General features: G+C 37.3%; 1 protein-coding gene across 2 annotated transcripts in view; it reads right to left on the minus strand.

The window, feature by feature from the left end:
- BICC1 (BicC family RNA binding protein 1) overlaps positions 1–18782 on the minus strand; it is a 100254-nt gene that overhangs the window by 18989 nt on the left and 62483 nt on the right. For both annotated transcript variants that reach the window (XM_035330164.1, XM_035330165.1), the window contains exons 4-8: positions 9565–9644; positions 8018–8176; positions 7000–7053; positions 5860–6054; positions 4719–4970 (exon numbers count right to left, since the gene is read on the minus strand). In XM_035330164.1, the coding sequence (XP_035186055.1) occupies positions 4719–4970; positions 5860–6054; positions 7000–7053; positions 8018–8176; positions 9565–9644 (740 nt within the window). The remainder of the gene's footprint in view (positions 1–4718; positions 4971–5859; positions 6055–6999; positions 7054–8017; positions 8177–9564; positions 9645–18782) is intronic.

Genomic DNA, 18782 nt, shown 5'->3' on the forward strand with positions numbered 1-18782 from the left:
CAAAACGTCATAAAACTTATAACCTACACCGCTTCCACATTAATGTTGGCAATAAATTGAAATACATATATTGTACACATGTACATCATGGTATTATTAGTTCAGAATAAAAAGCATGGATGAAATTAAGTAAAGCTACCTCACTGCCTGCAACAGTACAGCAGTGTATTTTTTACCCTAGGATTCTGATCATCACAGTAAGCTCAAACATGCCCTCACATTAGCTACCTATGCAAAACTAAGGGTGTCTGGAAAACTCAAATTCAGAAACAACTATTATATATCAAATCAGAATAAAATATTGTCAAGAACAGATAGTAGCACTCAAACAGTCCACAATAAACTACGTTTGTAATAAAAAAAGGTTTCTGCAACTCATTATTGTCTAAAGCTCCACTTTTACCCTTTTACCCCCCCATCCTCTGTAGCTACATCAGTGTTTTCCAGTGATATAGGTGACAACTCTGAAACCTTTCAAATAGTAAAATTGTAAGTAACCTGCCAAAAATTAAGAAAAAAATCCCTACCAAAACAAAAACACAACCAAAGAAGGGGAAGGGACAGGGGAACAGAAAATCCACCCCAACCCTTCACAAGCTATCGTGGGATTATTAGATTGCTCATAAAATAAGAACAGAGGGTAACAGTCAGTGAAAGACAAATTCTACTTGGAGAATTTAGATTCACACACAAAGTAGATATCACACATCAGAAAAATCAGGAATGTACATTTTAGAAAGTGGTCATATTTAGTCAGTTCCCTGTTTCTGTAAGTTTTTTTTTTTTTTTTTCAGAACAAAAAGCAGCTATTTGGTATATTCTTCAGATCACTAGCTCAGTATTTTATATTTACATAGCCCTTCTCAACAGTACCACCTATAGCTACAGAGTACTTTCCAAACCTAAATAATTGAAGTAATTTTAACTTAAGGAAAATTAAACCAGCATATCTTAATTATTTTGACTTTACCAAGACTGACAAACACAGCTTAACTTCAGTAAATGATCTTGGCTGAAAAAACAGTTATAAATGGAGTTTATTTTAAAATAGTGAAATTAATAATCCATAATACAGGACTTTAGTTTAACAGAACCACTGAGAGCAATTCATACATGGATTTTCCAAATGTGTTCATAAAAGAATTACAGAAAATATTATCAGAAGGTTTCATCAAATGCCTGCTGAATGAGAATGCAACTAAAAGGTTAGCAAGAAAAAAAGGAAAGTGAAAACTTGGAAATTGGAATGTCATATTTGATAAGTGGATAGATTTCTGCACTATGGTTTTGTTCTTGTGTGTTTAGAGCACCTGCGTGATGATGTTGAAAGAAACACAAGCATTGTTCTTTGATAGAATGTGAGTGAACAAAATTGGTTTGACAATGTCAAAAACCCATTTTAGGGCCGGTACTTTTCAATATTTTTATAAACGATCTGGATGTAGGAATAGAAGGTATTTTGAGCAAGTTTGCTGATGACACCAAACTTGGAGGAGTCGTGGACTCGAATGAGGGTGGAAAGGCCTTGCAGAGAGATCTGGATAGGTTGGAGAGCTGGGCGATCACCAACCGTATGAAGTTCAATAAGAGCAAGTGCCGGGTCCTGCACCTGGGACGGGGAAACCCTGGCTGCACGTACAGACTGGGCGATGAGACGCTGGAGAGCAGCCTAGAAGAGAGGGATCTGGGGGTCGTGGTAGACAGCAAGTTGAATATGAGCCAGCAGTGTGCCCTGGCAGCCAGGAGGGCCAACCGTGTCCTGGGGTGCATCAAGCACGGCATCGCTAGTAGGTCAAGGGAGGTGATTGTCCCGCTCTACTCTGCGCTGGTGCGGCCTCACCTCAAGTACTGTGTGCAGTTCTGGGCACCACAGTATAAAAAGGACATGAAACTGTTGGAGAGTGTCCAGAGGAGGGCTACGAAGATGGTGAAAGGCCTGGAGGGGAAGACGTACGAAGAACGGCTGAGGTCACTGGGCCTGTTCAGCCTGGAGAAGAGGAGGCTGAGAGGAGACCTCATCACAGTCTACAACTTCCTCGTAAGGGGGTGTCGAGAGACAGGAGACCTTTTCTCCATTAACACCAGTGACAGGACCCGCGGGAACGGGGTTAAGCTGAGGCAGGGGAAATTTAGGCTTGACATCAGGAGGTGGTTCTTCACAGAGAGGGTGGTTGCACACTGGAACAGGCTCCCCAGGGAAGTGGTCACTGCACCGAGCCTGTCTGAATTTAAGAAGAGATTGGACTGTGCACTTAGTCACATGGTCTGAACTTTTGGGTAGACCTGTGCGGTGTCAAGAGTTGGACTTGATGATCCTTAAGGGTCCCTTCCAACTCAGGATATTCTATGATTCTATGATTCTATGTCCTCCATAATATAGCACAGCCTGCATTATTATATGCGAAACTAACAAAAAGCAAGTCTTGGTATATTTTTAGCAATTATCAAAACAGGAGAAAACCGAAGGGTTTGGGAAGAAGGGAAGACAAACCGATAATTCACCAAAACCCCTCTCACTTAAGTACTCAATTTAAAATCACTACACATTCTTCCTTCTCCAGTTTGCTCTCATCACTACTGCAAACACTATACTACACTGAATATAACTGCAAGCAATATGCTTATGCTTAGAAACTAGGACTTTAAGACTTGTAATGCTTGTCAGAGATGATATTCACAATCATACACCACATAGCCTTTTCAATGAAATTAGTTACTAGTTAATATTTAAGCTTCTGTTTAGACATACTACTAAACAACATCTAAGAAAGTAGTGCTACTACATCACATATGTCATACTCTAAGGAATGCTATCTATGCACAGTATTACATTTCCCGTTGATACTGTCAGCTCTGCCTCTAACATTAGCCTCATGAGAATCACAGAATCACATACAAATGACAATTTAGTAGTTCAGAAAATGGTTATGGCATTTTGTTTCTTGGTATACATGTCCAGATGCTTCTAGATAGTTACTTACAGAACACCTGTAAAGATCAAATCAGTTTTTATTTCATTTTTAAATCACATACTCAGTTCCAGAGGACATTTCTACTTCCTCGCTGTGAAACAGCATCAGCTATTACTCTGGCTGAATCAGAGCACCTGGAAGGAGCCAGTAACAAACATGACCATCGGGAGAAAGCCAGCGTGCAGTCACACCTTGCAGGAAATTGTTCCAAAACACAGAAATTTGCTTCCACCAGACAATGCCAGAGAAGGAGACAATCAAGCAAGACATACTTCAAAAGAAGCTGAGAGTGATTGCAGCCATTTATCTCTAGTTTGCACAGCTGTCTTTCTTGTTTTTATCTGAAGCTGAAAAAAACAACTCACTGCTTTTACTAAGGTAGGAAATAGAGATAAGCTTTTATCTGGTTAGTTGCTTCTTCCTTCAGCTTTTCAAATTTTTCTTGTTTGAAAATACATAATCCGTTATTAAGGCTGATTTACCTATGAAACTGGAAACCACAACAGCAGTTTCTGGACATATAATCCAAGGGAGCTGAAGCAGACCAAATCTCAATTTATCCATGTTCTTATGTCAGTACGCTTCTTAACAGGTGATAGAGTCGGCATGATTTGGGACACAGAGCTATTCTGCTGCATTTGCAGTTAACTCAGACTTCAATATTTCATAAAACAGCCCTTGTGTAATTCAAAGTTTCTAGAGTAAAGATATATTTTGATATTTACAGGATAGCTTGTTTGCATTTCCTTCCACTTATAAAACCTACATAAAACCCCTCTTTAAACCTCATTACAGAAATACATAGAATAAGACTTTCTTAGTATTTATAGACACTATCCTACCAGAATATAATAACCATGCTGTACATGGTTATATACCATGTACAGCTATATACCATGTACAGCTATAACTATAGCTGTACAAAGAGAAACGTGGCTTGTTTTTGCTTTCCACTATACAGTGAAGCACTGTGCTGCACAATAGAGATGTTGACTTTTAGAATTTGATGGTACCATGGTTTATCCTGATACCAGCTTCAAACTAGATTTGAGTCCAATCTTCCCATGTGTTGCTCATAAATATCCATATAAAAAAAAACATGTACAAGCATTAGTACTACAACAATGCCACAAGCATTAGTACTACAACAATGCCAAGAAGCTCCTATTAAGCTTAAAGGACAATATAACAAAAAACTTTACAAATAATAACACTCATCACCAGAGTTATTTTTATAAAAGGGGTTCTAGCATTGAGGCTACATTACTAGAACTAATGTAAGACTGTGGCGTGAGTAAACATCTCTGTTTTCCTTGAAAAATCACCCACACAGAAGGTAAGGAAACCCTGCGTCTTCCAAAGGAACCTACTTACCTGACAAACACAACAACAAAAGACAGCCCACCACCTAACAACAACTCCCTTCCCCACCCCCCAAATCTGCTTTGTACTCTGGAGCACATTGTTATCAAATATCATAAATGTAAATTGCTTATGCTGCATTTGTATTGCCAAGGCCTTTATTCCAAGCATACTACCACAGATTGCAAATATTTTGGATAACTACACACACTCACAAAACACTAACAAAATTGGAGCATTCAATCGATTCAGCATTCTGCAATGTGAGTAATAAGCCCTCCCCTCCAAAACTCATTTATACTGGACCAATAAATACATGTGGAAGTGGCATATTTTTCCCAGAACTTAACATTTTTACAAGGAAGTTTAACAGAAAGTACTTACCATGAGATACTGTCTGGCAAGACAGACAGACTCAATTGTGCCCTGGAGGTAGACAGTGGATTTCTTCTGTGGGTTACTAGGGTCAGGAAAGTGGATCTGAGCACCAGTCCTCTGCATGATATGCTTGATGTTACTTCCATTTCGACCCATCATAAAGAGATGATGCTGTGCTGCAATGTCTAGTTGTGTGCTCACAGGGATTGCAGAAGCCAAGCTCCCAGCTAGGTGTTCTAGAAGCATGGCTGTTCCTTCCTACAGGGGTAAATGCAAGAGGCTGGTTAAACAGTGCTCACAAACATACAAAACAATGCTTCATCAGATGGTTTCCATATCTATCATGCACTTCACATCCAAGTTAAAGAAATTTCTGTTTTGTTTAAAAACCTGGTTGATTTGTAACAGGGTAAGATATGAACTAACCTTTACCTATTTTTATGACCAAATGCAGAGTTTAATTGCCATTATTAAAGGCAAACAAGAAGACAAACTGCCTGAGCCCAGTGGAACTTCTGTGCCCACAAACAGCAATAAGGAAGCCAACTGAGACATAACTGGGTAGGTACACTTCTAAAGTTTGCCTTTCAGTTTCGGTCTAAGGCATTCTTATGGGCTTGAGTTATACCCAAATGAGACCGTATAAATCTGTCACACTGGCAGTCATTAACAAAAACTTAATTTTATTATGATAAATAGCCTCATGGTAGCTCCTTTACTTGCATGTTAAATTCACAACTCCCAGTCCTCGTTTTGCAAGATGAGTTTGATTAACTGCTATGTCGAGTTTCAAGGTTATGTATTTGACCGCACAATGAAAACATTGGAGTGTGGAGGATTTTTATCTATATATAAAGTTTTCATTATTTATGGACATTGGTAGGATCAGGACTAATTTCAGAATGCTGCAAACCCAAAGAGGTATGCAACAAAAAAATTAAAAGCTTACCACAAGGTCAAATTCTAAATTTAAAATTATTTCCTCTGCATTTTTAACCAGTTAAATTTAAAAAAAAAAAAAAAGTAAAAAAAAAAGTGATTACATAACACATACAGATAAGGCAAGATATAATTTTAATATAGTCCTTAAGTATCTAAATTATGAATATTTCTAAAATGCAGAAGCTTGCTTAGGAAGACACATTACCTTCACAGCACTAGTGTTATTTTGTGACCCTCTGACAATGACCGTAGCACCATACATTCGAGACCGTTGTTTAAAAGAAACTGAAATATTATATGTCTGAGATATATGCTGAATTGTGGGAGAATTAGGATCTGGGATTGGTTGCAGAATTCCAGCAATAGGCAATTCAAACATGAGTACCAATGGAAGCAGCTCCTAGAACATTAAAAAGAAAATACTGAAAACCTAAGTCATATTCAGTGAAATTACCACAACTTACTTACTGAATCATAATGTATCAGTCAGTGATAATTAAATTGATATAAAATACACACTCTACCCAGCATCCATTTGTAAAAACTTGATCTTGAGTTCAAAAAAGGCACTGCTTTTCCAAGGAAACATTTTTTTTTTCTTATGTTGTTTGTTTGCTTTGGGTGGAATTTTTTCTTTGTGTTTGATCCAAAATAATAGTCTTTTGCAATTATGCAGCAGTCAAACTCAGGTTCATTGCCCATATTTATCTATATGGGCCTATAGACATCAATATTTGTAAACATTCACAGAGAAGTTTCGTCCACTGTCATGGATTAATCAGAGCTCTGAAGTCAGCTACAAAGCTGCATACCATTGGCTTCTTTCATGACTGTCAAGACCAAAGTTATGTAAGTGGTACACCTGACTATAATTGTGAAAAAGTTCTATTTAATAGACTCAGTATCCATGCCACAATACACATACAATCAAAACTAGAAAGTGAAGACAGAAAAGTGCTGTGATTGGGGAAAGGAATCAAAATCCACCAAGTTACTTACATGAAAACTGTTAATTAAAAAGGCTGCAGTTGCCTTTCTTAACTCAGATTCACACAGGATGGCTGAGCTCCTACAGACCATCTCTAGAGTGTAAATTAAGATGCAATTTTAAACACAATATGGGATACTTTACTTCTTGCTTATACTGTAGACTCTGTGTTCAAGGTCCACCTAGGGCTAGTTAAAGATTTTGCCAGAATGTGAATCAGTTTTTGTAATACCCTTTGCATATTACTCTAGATATTATTATATATTATACTGGACAACCTTAGGGTTCTCAAACCTCTACTGCAATATTTTCCTTTAAGATGTTTTCACAGGAACTTATACTGAAATACGGTATTACCCGAATTCTAACTCTTGCGGACTCCACTCCAGCTGGCTGTCCTGCAATCGACACCTGGAAAAGTAAGGATATAGAAAATATTGCATCACATTTTCAAGTGAGGCATTTGAAAATATATTCATATACCTATGTTTTCTTAAGTATCAACATATCACATCTGGTGACATCCTAAGTGTTGTCTGAACAGTAGCTCAAAATTTAATTCTGTTAAAAAGAAGAAACCTATCTATAAATATTGTAGCACCTTAGGTTACATAAGCTTAAGCAACCAGAAGAGATTTACCAAGTGATCAATACAGCTGTTTGGATCAAATAATAGAATTAATGTTGTATGCACATGCTCAACACTCAACAGAGTGTTTTAAAACCATTGTGTTTTGCTGAGCAGCCACTGGGATGCACAAGAGGGATTCTAAATACTAGGATGAAAGATTTGAAGGTTAACTTTTCTCTAACATTAGCTTTACAAAAGGTATCCTAACCAGGTACAATGACTTATTCTAATAAACTATTGCAATAGAACATGAGTTTTTGCTTGCTATCCAGCTACTTTAGCATTCAAAAAAAGTTGCATAATTTGCCAAAAGCACCAAGAAATTAAACATTATGCTAAATAAGTCAAGATTTGAATAGGAAAAATATCTACAAAGTCTTTACTTTCCTACTGTTTCTCTAGCAGAATACTCACACTAAGTTGTTCATTTCTGTATGCTCAAAATAATTTCAGCTTAAAAAATGATTCATGAATCATCACAAATTATTCCCATCCATTGATCAAGTTTTGTTCATTCAGTCCCATGCTTTCCAAAAAGTGTAAATATAAATCTTACTTTCCTGAACATGAATTCACCATCCCTCTCCCCTCAAAATAAAAACAAATCAGTAAAAGAAGTTTAGAAAAGACATGTTTCATATTCTCAGCAACTACATTCTAATTAAGTTTAAATATACATATTTATTAGTTAATATACACCAGTTTTTATAAAAATAAAAGCTATATATACATACACACACTTACTTGGTTGCTTTTTTCTGCTTGATTATTCCTATTTGAGTCTGGAAAATGGATATGGCATCCTGTTTCCTCCATCACCTTTTTAATATTATTGCCACCTTTACCTATCACATGAGAATGTTCTGTATGCGAAACATCCATCTTCAAGGTTACCCGATTGCTCTGGAAATCAAGCACCCATGATTAGATTAAGAGCAGAACCTGAGTACTGTATAACAACGTAGCTTCAAGAATGACATTGAAAATTGCATTTCCAAGCATTTTTGTAGTGGCTTAGCTTCTACTCAAGATGTTTTTAATATAGATCAGTGTCAGAAGCTGTCATTAATATTTTCTTTCCAATATGGAAATTAAGGTACATCTTCAAAAATAATGTCTAAAGTTTTTAAGACTTGCCCCAGATTTTGTGAACAGTGACTTCAATGTCGTTCTGCAATCTACTCCAATTTGTTTGAATCCTGTGGTGTTTCAATTTCAGTCACCCATGCCTCACTGATCTGAAAGGATCATATGATGACAAGTTTGGAAAATCACAAAGCCAAAGGACCTAAAAATAACCTTTCTTCCCCCTTGAGCAAACGCACCAAGTTTTTCTGGTACATCAATTTTTGAAATGTACGAATAGCATCTACAGCTATTCTTCATAACATTAACTGTTAACAATAGACTTAACAGTTACTCAAAAAAAACAACACACCTATCAATAGTGAGCTTCTTTTGGCAATCTGTTTTGAGTACCAAAGAGCTGGCATACAACTATGCAGAAGTTGCATAAACTGTCCTGAAAAACTTGCTGTTAAATGAAATGAAAAATTGATATACATTTGATATAATTTAATATAAGACTCTTGGCCAAATACTAGAAATCTCAAATTCTGGTCTGGATTTTTTAAAGTAAATGATCACTGCATTATTTAACACAGAACTATATCAGTGCTCTTACAATTAAATTTCAAGCAGAACTACCATTTAAAAGTATATTAATAAAATTATTTTGTTTTTAAACATGTCTAGCCATTTATATGAGAAGTAGCCAATATTGCCAATGACTAGAGAGATCAGAAAAACCCTTCTTTTGAGAAAGAGCATTTGCCTTCAGGAACATTACGGAGAAGTTTGGGGATTAGAAGTGTTGTTTAACTTGCTTCTGGAATACAGACCATATGAACTCATGTAATTTTGAACCTGAGTATCTGCCAGTTTCCAGAAGGCTCTAGAATGAGTAGTTCTCAGAGTTGTCTGTATTCTCTACTTTTAATTTTCTTCCCTTGTGTAATCCAGCCTGGGTGTGCGTCACTCAGCCACTAGCGCTGCTTGCTCACTCCCACTGCAGTAGTGCAGGGACCATGCAAGTTCACCCAAGACACAGCAGCATCTTCACATCTTCCCCAGACACAGAAGTATGCCTTCTGCCTCTTGACCAGGTCCTAAACATTTGGCCTTTCTTTGGGCCAAGCGCAAAGGCATCTGCCTTCTACATCCTCTTCTACATCAATTTCGCCACAGATTTAGGGGTTAAGATCTCAAATTCTAAGTAATTTTTTTCTTACTTTTGTGTCCAGGACAGACATGATTTTCTCTTTAGCTTCTTTAACATTTTCCTTTTTTCCAGAGACTTTAATATGGGGATCTATAAAAGAAATAGATACTTGTAAGAAAAAAAAATACAAGAAAATCTGTCAAACTTCCCTCGCTGTTTCAATAACAGTAATCTGAAAACAAAGCCTCTTCAGATCTTCCAGAACTATTTATACCCATTAACTATAGTTAATTGATAAATAGTACCATCAACATTTGGGATTCAGCTAAAAAACAAACATTCTTCAATCCATTCATCCCCAGTTAGGATTACCAAATGAGTTTATTAAATACACTAACCAACTTTAAATAAATAAAACTGAAATGTCAAGTCCAAGTCTCAGAATTAAATATATTATCCGCGATGTAGTTAAGTAGCTAAGCCACCATCTCTTCTCAAAAAGTAGTAACAGAGAACAGCTAAAGCGCAGTTTGACAGCCTCACTTAAGCTTCCAATGGAGACAACATCTAAGAGGGGGAAAAAACAAAAACCCCAACAACCCTCAGGCATCACTGCATTATTTAATTCCTTTCTAGAAATATGCTCTGCAGTCTTAACTGGCAATAAAAAAGGTGCTCTGCCAGAAGCTTTCTAATTGAATTCATCAACTCAAATTTAAACAGTACTATTAAATAATAAATCCAATCTCTGAAGTGTCCTGTATATTCATTAAGATTTGTTATTAAGCTAAATATCCAAGAGTAACACCAGCTGATAGAAGTTCTAGCCCCATGAGATGTAAAATCGTGGTTCCACAATACAAATCAGTCTGCATTACATCTTTCAGACTGCTGTCTTTAAGAAGTAGAACGTGTTGAGCTAACACGTAGACTTTCACTTAAGTGAAGCATCAATCACTCCAAGTGTGAAAATCACACATTAGCTGGTGTAGCAGCACCATCTGGTGTCCAGAAGCATAAAGTACCACAATGTGAAATTACTATCAAAACATCAGACATCAGCCTCCACCCAAATCTCTGTGTCAAACACAGATACAATTCTGCAGGTGGTATCTGGTCTGTTTCTCTTGCCCTAATTCTGGAATAAATTTTCTTTTTCTCCTGTGATGGGATCAACTGTTTTCCTGAAAAAATAAACAAACAAAAAAGAAGAAATTCTCTTTTAGCTAATGAATGATTAATTCATTCATTATGCTAAACAGCTCACATAAAAGTAAATATATCTAACTTGTATGTATTTTCAATGGCAGGAGAAAACAGCATAATACAACCTATCTGCCTTTCCCATCATCTCAGCAACTGAAATAATTTCACTACAAAAGAAATGCCAAATAATACAACTTTAAATTGTAAACCTGTTGTATTCAATTGAGAAATAAGTATGTTTAAACTATGCCTGGATACTCTTCTGTTCCAACTATAAAAAATAGTCTTTTACCACTGGGAAGTTTTGAATACGTTCAGCTGGAGATACAGAAATACTGAAGGAACAGCACATTCACTGCCAATTCTCATGAAAGTCAGAAAAGTACAGTATTTTCAGTTCTGAGAAGCTGGTTTATTTGATTTTTTTTATTAAAAATAGGAAAACTGAAGTCGCTAAAACATGGTATGCACGCAGAATCTAACAGAAGCTCTGAAAATCTGCTGTTTCAGCCTTTTCACAATGAAGTGAAGTAAAAAAATAGTCTTAAGGGCAATTTTTCTTTTCTGTTTTAAGTTGACAGTAAGCCATGTGGTTCTAATGTGTTTAAGCTGTGAATGATATTTGAAGTGGATGTTGCAGGACGAAATTCCCAGAAGCAGATTCTAGCACATGATGTATGCTCCAAATGCTCGTTAGAGGCGACCAGGAAAAACACAAAACCAAAGGAAGAACACTTCGGTCTGATTTGCAAATATTTGTAAGCCTCGTATTTTAATAGACATTTGGGTCACAAGTATGACAAGTATCTGGATTCACATCTGGCATCCCCTAGCTCTTAGTACCGAAGAAAAGTATTGCTAGTCTGTAATGTTATTTGTTCGTCCATGGGTGAAAATACATTTCAGGATGCCTTTTTTTTCTTTTTAATTATATCAGACTCCCTTTTTTGTTAATACTGCCACCTTCAGAAAAAAATAATCCTGTACTGCTGAACTTAATCATTCTTTGTTCTTTATAGTGGGGAAAAACAGCTCAATTCCTCACTTTAAGAACAAAAAAAACACTGATGTCAGTGACAATTCCAAAATATGCTAAGAAGTCTTTCAAAATTGGTCTTAAATACCCTCTCCTTACTTGACAACTTCTCAATGACACAGTGGTTGGTAATGGATATGAAGCAACTTGTTTTTAAGTTACCAAAATTCCTCCTTCGAGGCTTGCTCAGTCTTTCCTTCAAGGAAATACAGTTTTGATATGACATCTCAATCAAAATCTTGCATTAAAAACGAAACAAAAACAACAACCCTAACTCTCAACAAACAGATTTTTGAATTGGCTTTGCAGGAGTTGAGAGTGCACTGAAATGATGCACGGCCTCCAGGCAAACCAACAGATACACATGTGACACTGAACTGGCACACAGGAACAGATCACTAATTCAGGAATTGCTTACAAGTTAAAAGGGCAATTACGTTAGATTAGCATCATTTTCTGTATATTACAGACATTTAAATTTCTTAAATATACCTCTCCAGGGAATCACTTAAACTGTTTACTTTGCAGTTCCTCTACAAAACACGGAAAAGTGGAGAACTGTCTGCTCTAATGATTCACCACTTTCAGCCTCCCAAACGTGTACCTGGTTTCTGTCATGTTTTTCACTTATATTCTGTGTTTCTTATTCTACTTTTTTTTCCCCACTGAAATTAAAGAACTGTATTTTCTTCCAGGGAAGGTACCTACATGCAATCACATCACTCCATCATTACAATCATTTATTGAGTCAAAGCCTAAATACTCACTTGTCAAATCATAATAAACAAGCTAGAGAAGGGGTCCCCCCCCCCCCCCCCCCTTTTTTTTTTTCCCGGCTAAATGGTATACTTTCAAACTAAAAGATTTACTATTTCTGTTTTTAAACAGTATAGCAGGTTTACCAGAGGGTAATCAAAAGGCAAGTTTCTCCCAGGCCTCCTGCAAGCCGAGGTACACAGCACAGACAAAGCTGCATTTGACCTTAAATGTCTGCCAAAGAAAATCTGTCACTAATGGAATCAGCATTTACCTGCACCTTCAGCTTTTTGGTTAATCCAGACTGTTTGCTGCAAAAGCCTGAAACTGCATAGTATCTATGATTTGTTCTCACTGAATAGAATAAAATGCCTAGTAGAGTAAAATAGCATGCTCTATTTTTTTATGCATCAATACAGGGAAGTAATTAAAACATTTACTTGGGCTTCTGAAGTATTTCCTGAAGGTGTTGCCATCAATACAGAGCCAAATACCTTAAACCTTAAAAATCTTTGTTCCAAAATGTTTCTGCTTTTTAGCTCCATAAACTTAGTGTTGGTCAGTAACTGCATATGGCAAGTGCCACCCCTTTGCTATTGTATTTACAGAAGCTGAGGCTGAACACAAAACTTTTCCATGCCACCTATTTTCTAATGCGCAACTATTCGTTTCATGCATTTATGGTTACATTTTCAAGTTTATTAAAAAATTACTATCTTACCTTTACTGAGACAAACAAAATACTTGTTGCATAAAGCTATACACGTAACATTTGAAATACCTGCAGAGTACAAAACATTGCAATGCATTCTCATCAGACAAAGCCCAAAATAAGGTAATTACTACTGTTTGAAGTGTGAAGATGATTGTCAGGCAAAAAAAGGTAGAGCAGGCGTAACATACCTATAATACTGTCAGGACAGATGAGCATAAATATCACCCACCCTCCTGCCAGTATCTAGACTTTGCTGATTCACTACAGCAGGTGCACGTGGTCTTACCCTGCCAGAGACCACTTCTTCATGAGGAGCAGGTCGACTGCTTCCAAAAGAGCTGACTGGTGAGACTGGGACATATAACAAGGCCGTTCTTGTCCAGATGACAGCTGGATCCAATCAGTAAGATGCCATGGCCTATTCTAACCTGAGGCTTCAGGGTAACGTTGGTTTTGTACACCTACCTCCCCCTCCCAAAACACTTTTTAACAGATCAAATCTTAAGCCCGTATTTATCAACTCTCTTGACTGGAAGTATGCTTTAAATATATGTATAATTACAGCAAAGAACAGATGCTTACTATGAAAAGTATGAAAAAAGGAATGAGGCGCTGAATCGTTACAAGCTATTTGCCATAGAGCACAAAGGCTTCAGAAGCCATCTGCACGCTGAGAACATGCAAAGCTCTAATACTTAAATACACGAGTACTATCACAACTGAAAAAGATGACTGATAAAAAACATTTAATGTCTTGCAAAATGTGTAAAAATTGCTCTATGGTAATTTATCTTGTAAAATATTTTGACATACAGTACCTTTCCTAAGAATGGAAAAGACATTTTATTTTAACAGATTTGTTTCCTTCAAGACTGGAGGAATGTTTATATAAAATAGAAAGCTGAAGTTGCACAACAGAAAATGCTGGAAGTTTTTCTCAACAGTCTTCATTTTGCCAGACTCCTGCCTTGAAGTGGCCTTTTATTGCTCCTCTCCTCAAATTCCTCACTCCACACTTTGGCAGAGTTTCCAGCTCCTCTGTCCACAGCTACACCAGCAAGCCTCCAGCTTTTTTGCTACTATTGTGTGCAGCATTTCTGTAAACAAAGTAAAATTCCTCCAAGCCAAAACACGTTTGTGCCAGTGCAAGCGCATCTACAGTAACTTCTGCCAGGCAAGAAGTATTTCAAATAATTAGACATTTAACTTGCAGGCCTCTACTGTAAATCAGACATTACATTTAACGGGCCAGCTCTTCAGACCACAACTATGCATCTAGCTTGTTTACAGGATGAACAGACTTAAGTTACAGAAACTCCACTATTCTAAAATTAGCTAGGCAACTGGGCAACAGGAGGGCAGATGACAGTCATTCCCAGTAAGCAGCCGATTAGGATCTGAATAGCCCATATGTATTACTGAATCTGAGCCATTTCAAGAAAAAAGTACAGACGTAAGAGACCTGGCATTTTTAAGAAGTTATGAAAGTAGCAGCCCAGAACATACTAGCAAAAATTCAAACTATATGAAGGGGAAAAAAAAGAGAAAGTCAAATGAACATATGAAAGTTGCTGTGTTCTCAAAAGAAAGAACACATTATTTACACTACAGCAACAAGACGAAATGGGTCTATAAACCACGGAATTAATCAAAAAAGGTCAAGTAGAACTTACTATTAATACAGAAAAAAGATACTTAAATAGAAAAATATTTATTAAATGCTTTTAAATAAATTAGGAAATACTGTGTATACAGTTGCTAGAGTGGATATTCACTGACTGAACAAGATGGATCAATGTCAATAGCTAAAACAGACTTGAAACAGGCTCAATCTATTCCCACGGAGAGAAGCATTAAGGCAAAAAGCATGCAGCAAATGCCCGTGATTAAGGGCATATGCAAATGAATTCAATGCAGTGAGAAAGGAAATGTGTCATTTGGGCACTTCTTGCTGTTGGCTGATCAGTTTAGAATATTTCTCACACTTCCAGTGCATTCACTCACCTCCCAGTATCTAAACCACAGAAGAAATAAAGCTACTGATACACTGAGGGAGAATGCAGGGGTCATTGCCTAGTGCAGACTTCCCTGTACGCTCCGATGGATTGCTTAATGCCATGAGGTTGGGCTTCTTCTGGTTTAGTTTGTTTTTCCCCCCTGTAGTTTAAGTCAGACTACAGCATTGTCATATCTGAAAAAGATTTCAGCTGGCTAACTTGGGCATCATCAAAAGCCCAGCCAAAGCACCACAAAACTCAACATGGGCTGCAAGCAATTAACAGTGTCTTCAGAGCAGACATATCCTGAGGCTCTGGGCATTCTGGGGGATCTATTTGTTGTGGAGGAACAGCTGATTATGAAATGTCCTTGTGAAAAGCCAGAACCAATGCCTATATGCATGCATTTGAAGAGCTATTTCTTCTCAGATCTTTTTGACTCTTAGCTTTCCCTCTTCCTAGCATTAAACTCCAAACCTTCTTTAGAATTTCTGTTCCACTTCGTGTACGACAAGGAAAGTGAACAGAAACTGAGTATTTGTGGCACTGCCGCTGCCATGGCTTTTGCATTTCAGTTGTTGTTGTTTGATCACCTGAAGAGCGTTAGATATCAGAGTATTACTTCTCAGTCCTGCACTGTAACAACTGTATGATGATGAAGTCCACTATGCCCTTCTTACTTCTCTCCAGCATTTATAAAAATACATAGATACACATATACACGTTGGTGGGTCCACCTGACAGCAGATTCTTGAAGCAGGGACTGGGTAAAGCAACCCTGACGCGACACTCCCTCGCCCCCCTCCAAAGAATTGAAGAAATAGTGTGCAACTTCTGGTAGAGGTGAGAACATCTTGTTTACCAGATTTCATAATATGCATTATATACGGTAGTTTAAAAGAGAACTTAAAAAAAACTCTAGCAGGCTACTTCAAATAAAAGCTGTTTGATGTAACATTACAAATAAAAAAAAAAATCAAAATCAGGTGCACTTCTCCATGAAATCATAGCTGAATCCTACATTCAGATCTCCTAGCAGCCTTGAAATGTCACCACAGAAAACCAGAAAATACAGTTCAGAAAGCCTAGAATTAAGTGACAATCAGCCAGAAATATCAGATAGGCTTAAAAAAGATTACCTGTAAAATTTATTATTTTTGAAGAAAACCTATTGATGACTGGATTCGGATCCAGTGACAGAGGAAATGAAGTTGAAAAGACTTCTCTTAAAGCACAAGCAAAAAGGCAAGACAAGGGAGAGGTAACAGAACATACGACAAATTAAACAGAGAAGTGACTGAATTTGAAGGGAGAATGGGAAGGCCAAGGTGGAGAAGAAGACCTGAAAAGAAGAAATGAGAATGAATTAATTGTAGTCACCTGGAGAGTTCCATTTCAGACACACAATTTTCATTTCCGAGCACTTTTCTTACCATTATTTCTTACCATTAAATTCATTATTTTACTTTTTCTAAACATCATTTTTAGGGACATTTTGTAAATGCATTCAGCCCAGGCCATCAATGCTGCTACTTCTTGGACGGTTAGTTGTTCTTCAGCCTCTCCCCTGAAAATCCAGCCCAAGCAAGGCAGTCTCTCAGCAGGACACAAGTCTGTTATGCCTTATTTTTTCAGCATGGAACCAATGAATTCATGGCTCATTACTTAAATGTCTGTTGCCATTGTATCTCAAAGCACAAATGCACAACCACAATGCTTGGGAAAGAAAATAAGAAATAAAGGGAGGAAAAAAATTAGGAATTTAAGTCATCTCTAAACTTAATACTATGAAAGACTCCACCATTATATTTTCACTGCACATATGGTCAAATTCAAGGTAACAATTCTGATGTATAAGCCTGCAAATCATTTTAGATTTTATACACACATACCTGTAAAAAAAAAACAAAACAGTAATCACAGCCACGCTTTGCTAAATAAAAGGGGAAAAACATTGTAACACCTGACTTGTCAGCCTAAACGCTAGCCTCAGGCTCAACCTGCTTTGCAAATTCTCCCACATCCAAATCCAACTACATTTACTTTGCATCTTTATGCCTGCTGGTTACTGCTGCTCCTTTTAATGCCTTATGGCTCTAGCTGACTGCATTCCACTATGCGACTTGTGTGTCACACAACCACTGGGACACAGCATTAGCATTAATTCTGTGGTTGGAGCAGGAGGATGCAGCCAGCCTTCCAGCAAAGAATACTGCACTGGTTACACCTGCGTGAACAGGACAAACAAAACTCTCCTTTTGAGGATCCACATAAAAATGTATCAGAAAGATGGAAAGAGCTGGTTCTTGACTCTGCATGGGGCACTTAGTGACTGAAGCCAAAGATAGTTAAAAGGTACCATTTTTGGTTACTATTACAAATACTCTATCACTTCTGTTAGTATGATATTTCCACAGCGCAAAAAACACCAGTCTCCCTTTCCTAGACTACGTTATTTAATGGTTCTTCTTTCACCTGTGTTTCTGAAAAACATGGTAAGGAACTTCCCACCCTCTCCTTAATGAGAGCAATGCCAAGTCCAACACTAAAAAAACATTTCAACAATCTTCTTGAGAGCTAAGTAGCAGCAGCTACAAGAAGTACATGGAAATGATTCATATTTCAAGTTGCAGCAAGGCACACTCAGGTCATGCATTACAAGCACCCTGGCCTTTCAAAGAGTACCATAGCCTCCCACCCCAACGCAAACACAGGTAAACGCATGACACGGAGTGCTCCACTAGCTGCCCAGTAGTAATCTGAAGTGCAATGAGCACAGTGACAAGGTGCAGCATCCCACAGGGGAGCAGGGCACTCCAGCAGGGTCAAACAGCCTCTGTGAGAGGAGAACAGAAGCGTGTCCTGATGACCTAATACTGGAGACATTATATAAGTAACTTTTATTACAGGGAAGAAAAGAGACTGTATTATTAAAAAAATGTCAATGGTTTATTGCTCATAAACCCTAGTGTGTGTTGTATGAATATCACCTGCCTACACTGCATTGGTGCACAGAGCATGCGCAACGCAGAATAGCAGCAGCACAGTGCAAGTGGGTTCTTACATCCCTGACAACCCAAAGCTCCAGTCTAACAGTCCACTGTCTAATACTGATTTGATGTTTTAGTATATTGATAAAAACAAACTCAAGTTCAAACAGAACATATTCGGTGCTCATATATCACCTACTCACCTACCAGGTGCAAATTACATTGCTTACAACCTTTCTATATGCTAAGGGAGAAAAACCTCCTTAATCCTTTTAGGAAATTGTAAGGTGGCACTCATTTTATTTCCAATGCACAAAGTTAAAGTTATTGCTACGTATTACATTATTAAATACCGGGTTTTAAATTTGAAATGTAATATCAATATGTATTTTAAAATTATGGTAATGTTATAGTGTATAAAATTTGACTCAAAAATAGTTATGACTTTTAAAAATACATATTTTAAAATCAGTGGGTGCTCTTATTTTAAAGCCAACATGATAATATAATAGCTGGAGACCTTTTTTCATGAATTACTGCTATGCAGGCTCTTATTTCCAATGAAAAAAAAGATTAAATTAGACAGAA

This window comes from Oxyura jamaicensis, chromosome 6 (assembly GCF_011077185.1).
Source record: "Oxyura jamaicensis isolate SHBP4307 breed ruddy duck chromosome 6, BPBGC_Ojam_1.0, whole genome shotgun sequence".
Lineage (NCBI taxonomy): Eukaryota > Metazoa > Chordata > Aves > Anseriformes > Anatidae > Oxyura > Oxyura jamaicensis.